Genomic DNA, 9,574 nt, shown 5'->3' with positions numbered 1-9,574 from the left:
GGAAATAGAAAAAATGGTTGTGACAATGAAAACATTTTTTAAATTGAGAAAAAACCTAGAATTAACATAAATCTTGTTAAAACATTTTAATGATGTGCTACTAAGTATGAGAGAAGTTCATAAATTCGTTGTAAAATTAAGTATATATAATCTCCAAATAAATTATATACAAGTAAAATTAGAAATGAAATATTAAAAAAAAATATTAATATATTATTTGATTGTATATATTTCAATTATATCCACTTTGCTTCATAATAAATCTAAAATTAAGATATATTTACATATTGGTTATTTATTCTAACATAGTAAAAGATGAAATTAAGTCTTCCCCATAACTAGTTGAGGATGGACCTAATTTGTAAGGCCACCCAAAATCAAACCTCACCCGGAGTGATTGTACCGTGTGCTAGAGAGAAGTCATGCTAAAATTCCAACCATCCAAAAACCTGTGAATCACAACCAGAGAATTACCTCAACATCCTTTTAACTTGAGAAAATTGGCTTTCAATATTTTAAAGCCGTAGCCATAACCTTTGGAATTTAATAAATTAATATTTCTCACCTAAACATCCTTTTAACTTGAGAAAATTGCTTTTCAATATTTTAAAGCCGTAGCCATAACCTTCGGAATTTAATAAATTAATAAATCATGATACCTGGACTTTTCTTAAAATAAAACCGAATTAGGGAAAAACGTCTTTTTCTGGGAAAAAACTCAAACAATGAATCAGGGCAAAATATGTGTGTTTGGGCATCGTTATGAACAAATCAAAAGAAGATGAGGCACTGCAGAAAATGGAGAAAAAGAGAAACGGACGATTCATAGTGGGCGCGACATATCTGTACTCAATAGTGATGCTGAGACAACACGTATTCGGACAGCAGGCGCTCATAAATTGCAGGGAGGGCCAGCACGTCGCTATACCTGCATACGAGACCGGCAGAATCGGCACGTACCTGCCCGGTTGAGGAGGGTGCCGAATACCGATTCGTCCTGCTCTTCCCATTTACAGGGACGCAACCATTGCTCGACTATCTGCGCGACATCTGTTGCCTGACGTGGCATCGACCTCAAAGATTCGGCTGCTGTATGCAACCAGAAGCGCTGTCACAGAATTAACGGGCCCTAACGACAGATTCTGACAGAGTTCGGCAGCGCTTACAAGATCACAGGAAGAGCCTGAGTACCGGGCTCCCACTTTGGCGTGCAGACACGTGCAGTCTCGGAAGAATATGACCACTGATGAGTTGTGGTTGAGCATTTTTGTGGGCAGATCAGAGGGAAAAAATATGAATTCTAGTGAACAGATGGCTACCGCTGGATAATTGTGAAAAATTAGGGTTCGGCTAGGGCGACAGGTATAGTGGATAAAATTAGTAATTTATAGTTCAGTTGAGTTTGTCAAAGCATCGCTTTCATGCTTTTTTTGGGTTAGGGTTTGAATATTTAATCATTTTGGATATTGCGTTATTTTGAAGTTTGTTACACCAACGTGGTTAAAACTGAGCAAAGCTCTTGGATTGTATAATAATGCAGCGATTTTTAGGTTGGAGTAAATTTTTTGTTTAATGTCTCATAGTTTTAGGATTGGATGAAAAATTTGGTTAGGTATATCAATTTGCCACATTTGTGACATGTCTAATCAAATTTTATGAGAATTTCTCATGATTAGCATTCTTTAAAATCTTCAAGATTTACTGTGATTCAATTTCAGTAAAGATTGTCAGCATAAGATTTTACCAGACTCTGAACATAACAAAAGCATTTAAAAAAAAAAATCAAATTTTCAACATGATTCAAAACTCTTCTTAATTTACTACATAATTGGACAGACCAAGATATTTCTTTTTAAATAATCAATCTGAACGACTGAAAGTTGGTTTACGTAAAATCTGAGGTGTGCGGCAGACGCCTGTGTGACATTTGTTGGTGATGGTTTGACCCAGTGGTCCAGAATGGCCGGTTTTTGTTATTTAATCAAACTCTAGGGTGCCTGTCAGCTTTGGCTGTGAGACTGAGAAGTGTAGGATGGGTTTGATCTGATTGAACAAGTGCTATGTCTCCTTTGGTGGACAGAGATCCTCAGGTTGCAAAGGGAGAGGCGTTCCCTGTAGGGAGGTCTTGCTCAGATAGCTGCTGCCATGTCGGAGGACCAACAAAGGCAGCTGCAGTTACAAGTGATGAGGAGAAATTTTCTCCAAGCGGACTCCAAGTTCTGGTTGTGGACGACGACACTTTTTGCCTGGCTGTCTTGGAGAGAATGCTCAGACAATGCGAATATAACGGTGTGTATCCTCTCATCGTTGGCATTGATTTTGCATTTCTTGGATTCTCTGATTGCTTACATTAGTTTTGCATGTTTTTCATTTTTTTTTTCGAAAGTAAAATTGGTAGATGTTTATGTTATACCATGTTGAGGGGAGTCGTTATATTTCATGTTTTAGTGGACCCGTCGACCAGAACCCAAAATGATTATTTTTAGCTAAGTTTAAGACTTAGCAATGCCTATTGAGTTTTTTCAGTAAACCGACCATAAATGATTTTTTTTTTAAATTGTTTCAGTGGACTGTCCACCCATCAAGGCTTCAAAACAAAAAAATCTTTCCTAATGTTTAAAGCTCAGAAAATGCTTATTGAGTGTTTGCAGTCAATAGACAGTGAATGATTTTTTGTTTTGTTTTTATTTAAGTCCAATGAGGGGAGGATGCATAAAAAGACTTATTGACAAGTGTTTGCTTGTTATGGTGTGGTCACAGTGACAGTATGCACGCGTGTTTCCCAAGCAATTTCTTTGGTAAAAGAGAACAGAGAGGGATTTGATATCGTGATGAGCGATGTATACCTGCCTGGCGAAGATGGCTTCAAATTACTGGAGGTCGTGGGAATCGGATTAGGGTTGCCCGTGATAAGTAAGCAAAGGGATTCATTTAAGTAAAGTGGTTCAATGAATGAATGCATGCCCTCTTTGCCTTTTTTATTGAATCTTGTGAAAACCTGCAGCGCCGCAGTTAACCGTTCCTTGGTTTTTGGATGGAGTGTGCAGTGATGTCTGCGAATGGAGAGACAAATGTTGTAATGAGAAGCATAAGAGGCGGCGCCTGCGATTACCTAATAAAGCCCATCAGAACGGAAGAACTTCGCACGATATGGCAGCATGTCGTTCGGAGGCATCGACAGCAATGTCATCGTCATGATGGCAAGGACAACCACGGAGATTTTTCGGACCACGGAGGAGTTCTGGGCGAATTCAAGAAACGAAAGCACAGCAGCTGCCAGGATATCAAAGACTTAAACAGCCTCAAGACAGCTCGCGTACATTGGACTGCTCAACTCCATCAGCGGTTTGTTAAAGCTGTCAATCAAACCGGACTCGACAGTAAGCCCTGCAACTGAACTTGTGATTATCTTTTTGTTTCATATATGAAAATAAAAATAAAAGCATGAAAATAAAAATAAAAGCAATTTGTTTTTCGGGAGAACTTTTTGAAGTTTTCTAGTGTTTTTCTGATCTAATTGATCTAATTTCTCTAAAATCAGGTCGGAATTTATTGAAATCATAAGTTTAATGGGTAATCCTAATCCCTGCATGATCTAAATGCTTTTAAGGTTTTTCATCGGTGCAATCAAAAATGCCATAAGAATTTGTTTTTCAGGCTGCTGAATCCACATATACTGTTCAAAAACCAAAATCCAATTTAATTAACACAAATCAAAATTTCATCAAAACAATTTCTACCAAATTCTAAATATAAATTAATAGTTCATATAAAAAGACTGCAGTGATCAGGCCTAGAATGTCAAGTTGAATCTGCTTCTATAAGGAAAATTTAATCAAGGTTAGGTGTTTTCAGTGTTGTAAAATCTGAAGGCCTGGAATGTCAAGTTTACTCTCCTTCTATAAGGAAATGTCAAGTTGAATCTGCTTCTATAAGGAAAATTTAATCAAGGTTAGGTGTTTTCAGTGTTGTAAAATCTGAAGGCCTGGAATGTCAAGTTTACTCTGCTTCTATAAGGAAAATTTAATGAAGGTTAGGTGTTTTCAGTGTTGTAAAATCTGAAGGCCTGGAATGTCAAGTTTGCTCTGCTTCTATAAGGCAAATTTAATGAAGGTTAGGTGTTTTCAGTGTTGTAAAATCTGAAGTCTATTTATTTTAGAAAACTAAATGAAAATTTAATGAAGATTAGGTGTTTTCAGTGTTGTAAAATATGAAGTCTATTTATTATAGAAAACTAAAATCTGCAGTACATTAAAATTATAGGAAACTAAAATCCTACAGTTTAGACAACTAAACTCCACAGTACATTAAAAATAGGAAAGCCATGTTTGGCAATCTAATTACTTTTTCATCTTGATAAGTTAAAGTTGGTACAACATTTAGATGAGGGTCAAGTGTTTTGGGTGTTGTCAATTTGACGAGGGTTAAGCGTTTTGCGTGTTGGGAAATGTACAGTCTATTTATAATAGAAACTAAAACCCGCAGTACATTAAAATAAATAAAAAGGAGACACAAGTTTGGCAATCTAAATATGTTTTCATTTTCACCTGGTAAAATGTTATGGCTGGTAAAATGTTATGGCATGCAAATTGATATTGATAGTATAAGAAGCTGTAATCCAAAATGCTCAACAGGTACTGGTATAGTGAAACATTTTTTATTTAAAAAGTAACATGAGATTAAGAAGCAAAACAATAAACTCTTAAGCGACTTTTACCGCTTTCCTTAATTGGTAGAACAGTTTTCCAAGGATTTTAGGATTCAAGATTCTGGGTTTTTTTAAAGATTGGGCAAGTTTACAGAAAAGTTTACATACAAGTTAAAGTAGAAGATTTATCTGAATCCAATCTGGAAATATAAGTTAAAGTAGAAGATTTATCTGAATCCAATCTGGAAATACAAATTGTATAATGAGATGCAGTAAATTTTTTGGATTTAGAATAAAAAATTTAGAATTATTTGATTGCAAAAATAATATCTCATGTTTATGATGATGGTTAACTTCCGCTGAGACCAAACAATGGTCTATCGGACCTAAAGAAACAAATTATTGATTTTGATTTAAGATTTTATTCCTATGCTCAAAAAGCTGGGAGAGAAACCTCGAGAGCTCACTATAATTTTGACATTGTAAAATGGTAGGAAGGTGAGTATTGTAACAAAAATTGTGAAACTGAGATCTAATGTGGTTGTACGTGGGGCACTATAAGAAGAAGTGGTTTTTATCCTCGACGTTCCTATATATATCATGTTTATATATATAGGTTTACAGTTTAATTGGGTTTAATATTTAATTAAATATCTATATATATAGGTTGGTTCAAATCCAAATCTAAATCCAGAAAGATTTAGAAAACGACACCTCTTTAAACATTCTTCTTTTTATATATAAGTGTTATTTTTATATATATAAGTGTATAGTTTAATTATAAGTTACTGGTTAAATCCAAAAAGCTTTAGAAAATAACTCTTTTTAAAGATAACTTTTTTTTTTAAGCTAGTAGTAAATCAGTCTAATGTTTAACCACATATGTTTTCTTCTTTAAAGCCTTAGAGATGACACATCTTTAGACATATTTTTTGTGAAGCTAGGAGTAAGTCATTCTATTGTTTAACCACATGTTTCCTTCTTTTATGTGAAGTAGTAATAAGTCAGTCTAATGTTTAGACACATATGTTTTCTTTTTGTAGGTTTAAATTTGAACCAAAGAGCTTTAGAGAATGACACGTCCTTAGACATTCTTTTCCATGAGGACATTCTTTTCCGTGAAGTTAGTAGAAACAATGACTTACTAATAAGTAATGTACACCTCATTAACCTTTCACACTCGATAATTTGAGCGGACTGTCCAGAGAATCTTATACCTCATTCACCTTTGATAATCAAATTATTAGAATCTTATATACTAATTTGATTTCTATTTCTTAACTTTATTTATAAAAGATATATCACTATTTTAAATTTAGTATAAAATTAAAGTTAATATATATATAATTAAAATTAAAATTATATATATATATATATATATATATATTAATTTTAGTATAAAATTATTTATATGAATTATAATTATAATTATTATAATGATATATGGTTATTTTTTATATATAATAAAATCAAAATACAAATATTAAAAATACTAAAATACATTCATCAGAATTAAATTTGATTATAATATATAATATTATTTTAGATAATAATAATACATATATTTTAATTATAATTGGGTTAGTCAAATTGATTTAAGTAATTTTTTTGAGACATTTAAATTGTGATTCACAAATGGAACATAAATGGCTATCGATTTAAGTATTTTTAGAAAGTATTTTTAGACATTTCTTCACAACTAGAACCTAAATGGTGAAGAATTCACAATTCTCCTTCACCATTCAAATTCCTGATTCCAATTCCCATAAATTCCTAATTCTAATTTAGAGCAAATTCATATTTATAAATAAATTTTTTATTATAATATATGATATTATTTTAGATAATTATAAATATATATATTATTATAATATATGATATTATTTTAGATAATTATAAATATATATATTAGATTAGTCAAATTAATTTTAAATATGTTTGGGACATTTTAAAATATTTTCCAATTTCAATAAATTCTCGCCAAATTTAAAGTAAATTCATAGTTATAAATAAATTTTAAAGTAAATTCATAGTTATAAATAAATTTTATTATAATATATGATATTATTTTAGATAATATTAATATATATTTTTAAATTATAATTAGATTAGCCAAATTAATTTAAGTCTTAAGTATTTTGGAATATTCAAATGGGGGCAAAGAATTCCCAATTCAAATTTGTGATTCCAAATTCATATCTACATTCCAAATTCATATCTACATGTAAAATCATGATATTATTATATTCTAAGATCCGCTAAATCTAAATGGCTTGAGTATTTTCAACCTAATGTGTGAAAATATAGATCCCATATCTGAACGTCTACATCCCCTTATATGAAAATCTAGATCCCCTCATATATGAAAATTTAGATCCTCTCTCAAATAAATATTCAAGATCCCATATCTGAACGTCTACATCCCCTTATATGAAAATCTAGATCCCCTCATATATGAAAATTTAGATCCTCTCTCAAATAAATATTCAAATGTATTTGACATCGGATAAATTTAGATTCCTGTTCATCCTTATATATGAAAATTTAGATCCCCTGTCAAAATAATATTCCAATGTACTTGTGCTGGGATAAATTTAGATACCTACCATATTCCAGGACTGACAGTGGCTCTTATTAATCCAACTGTTATTAATCAAAGTGACACAGAATGAAGGAATTAAGGAATTATTGGATATATATTCCATGGATAGAAACGTTGTCTTTTCAGTGCTTTTAGCTTTATTTTTCGATTCTCAATCCTGCCTTTTCATCTCCCATTTCTGGCTAAGTGTCACGGAAGCATCTTCATCCTATCTTTTCATCTCCCATTTCTGACTAAGAATCAAAGGACATAACAAGATGTAATAAACGCTAGATGTATTTTATTCAAATTTATGAATTCCATGGCTGTCTGATCAAATCCTCTAAGTGCTCACTTGACTGTCAATGAAAATTTGGGTATATTTTATGACTGGAATTTCGGGGCCTATAACAAAGTTGTTGAATGGTTGAATTATTGTTGGTTGTTTTATCCGTATTTTGTGACTCACTTCATTTGTGTGTCAATCTCATTTATTCAACTTTGACCTCTGACTTCTATGATAAAAACTACAATAAATGCTAATAAACTTCTCTCTCTGGTCATTATCAGATACAGTAAATTATGATTCTAATTTTTTCCCTGCCACATGGGTCTGTCATATGCAATAATGCCATAGAATCCAAAAATGATAATTCAGTCTTATTCTTGTGATAAAGATGCAGCTCCTAAGAGGATTCTAGAAATCATGAATGTTCCAGGACTTACACGAGAGAACGTTGCAAGCCATTTGCAGGTATCCCTCTTAATCTTCTCATTTCTGCTCATAATATTCAGATTCAAAAAACTAAAATTTTTGCTCATAATATTCAGATTCAAAAAACTAACATTTATAGCAAAAAATCGTATAGCTTGTCAGTTTATTAATTAAGTTGGTATTCACAGAAATACAGACTCTACTTGAAGCGTTTGAGTGGAAGTATCCCGGAGCCACGCCCAGTCGCTTCGTTCCAGGCTGCCAGAGATGGCAAATTCGGCGGCACCATGCAAATCCGAAAGCGCGGTAAACCTACTCCTTCATCTTCATCGTCATCAAGCTCATCCTCTGCTATAAAAACATCCCCTTTGAGTTTAGAATTATCAAGAAACCTTGACCATGCCACTCTCAAGTCACTTGAACAATTCCAAGCCTACGAGCGGAAACTGGTCGCTAACCGGGTGCAAATGCTACGGGGCGCCGCCACCGCCGCGGCACCATCGAGTTACATGAGAACTAATGTTCATGTCGATCAAGGGTACGAGAACGGCGGGGAGCTCCGTATAATAACCCATGCCGGACGGCTTCGAAAAAACCTACAAGGGGGCGGAGGCCACAGAGCATGTCCTGCCGATGAATCCGCAGCTCAGAGCTTCAAAGTCGACTTTGCGAACTTGGCCGAGACAAAACCCCTTACCAAGAGTTTCGGGCTTTCTACCCATCAACCCCAATTCCAAAACCCTGCACCCACTACCGAAACCCCAGAAGAAAACGATGTCCACAAGGAAGAGGCCAAGAGATTAATAGATGAAACTCAGACTATTGATCAGGAAGAATTGCTTTTCAATAATTTTGTTGAAGAGAATTTTCCCCATATGAAGATCCCCTCTGATCATGACCAGATGCCAACCCTAATTGCTTCAGCTGGGGATCTATCAGAAGAATACTTTATGCTTGGGGAAGCTTTTCTCCCACGGCTTGGGGACAAAGAAGAAATCACACAAGTCCACATTCCATAACACCAAGCTACTTGTCATGGCGCATACAAGTTCAACTGGCAGGTGTCACTGTTGTAAACGTGTCTGCCTCCGTAGCTGCTGCATGTACAAAATAAAAATCTGTGATAAAATCAGTCTGTCTGTCCTGGACGTTAAAATAAAGACTGCAGTAGTAGAATCAGTAGATATTGTATATTGGATGATACCTGCCCGGAATTAACAGAACAAAAGAGAGACTTGCCTGGTCTCAATTGATGTGCTAATTAATTTCTACAAGGTAGGAAAATGGGGCAGGGCAGGGCAAGGCAACAATTGCATTGTATATTGGATGATACCTGCCCGGAATCAACAGAACAAAAGAGAGACTTGTCTGGTCTCAATTGATGTGCTAATTAATTTCTACAAGGTAGGAAAATGGGGCAGGGCAGGGCAAGGCAACAATGGCAATTGATGAATGACGCTGTGAATCATTTTCTTGTGTCTAAATGTCACTTGAATGTTAGATTTTGTTTAATTCTATACATATAACTGAAAATTCTCCATGCATTGCACTATTGAATTAGTTTTACCTATTGAATTAGTTGTACCTGCTGCAATTTCCCCTGAAACTTTCCTTTGAATATTTGTAGCTT

At 34.0% G+C, this 9,574-nt stretch overlaps 1 protein-coding gene across 2 annotated transcripts; it reads left to right on the top strand.

Annotated features, from left to right (window-relative positions):
• Positions 1 to 1,592: 1,592 nt before the first annotated feature.
• Positions 1,593 to 9,147, top strand: LOC149236047 (uncharacterized). Of its 2 annotated transcripts, none has more exons than XM_089372303.1 (5): positions 1,593 to 2,289; positions 2,761 to 2,913; positions 3,048 to 3,380; positions 7,913 to 7,983; positions 8,133 to 9,147. In XM_089372303.1, exons 1-5 carry the CDS (start codon positions 2,061 to 2,063, stop codon positions 8,961 to 8,963), a joined length of 1,617 nt encoding a protein of 538 aa, XP_089228429.1. In that variant the 5' UTR covers positions 1,593 to 2,060; the 3' UTR covers positions 8,964 to 9,147. The 2 variants fall into 2 exon arrangements, with proteins under 2 accessions (XP_089228429.1, XP_089228428.1); XM_089372302.1 differs by having other exon boundaries at positions 1,598 to 2,289; positions 7,907 to 7,983.
• Positions 9,148 to 9,574: the final 427 nt, after the last annotated feature.

The sequence above is a fragment of the Pinus tabuliformis genome, chromosome 8, assembly GCF_031772625.1.
Source record: "Pinus tabuliformis cultivar Carrire ecotype Pingquan chromosome 8, CPIR1, whole genome shotgun sequence".
NCBI lineage: Eukaryota > Viridiplantae > Streptophyta > Pinopsida > Pinales > Pinaceae > Pinus > Pinus tabuliformis.
Note: the sequence above shows the minus strand (reverse complement) of the source record. Positions and strands in the feature narration are given on the sequence as shown.

Excerpts from the sequence above, each read along its gene's own strand:
- LOC149236047 (XM_089372302.1), top strand. The coding sequence starts at position 2,061 with ATGTCTCCTTTGGTGGACAGAGATCCTCAGGTTGCAAAGGGAGAGGCG. Across the intron at positions 2,914-3,047 it reads ATTAGGGTTGCCCGTGATAA|TGATGTCTGCGAATGGAGAG; the intron begins GTAAGCAAAGGG and ends TGGAGTGTGCAG. Across the intron at positions 3,381-7,906 it reads CAATCAAACCGGACTCGACA|ATGCAGCTCCTAAGAGGATT; the intron begins GTAAGCCCTGCA and ends CTTGTGATAAAG.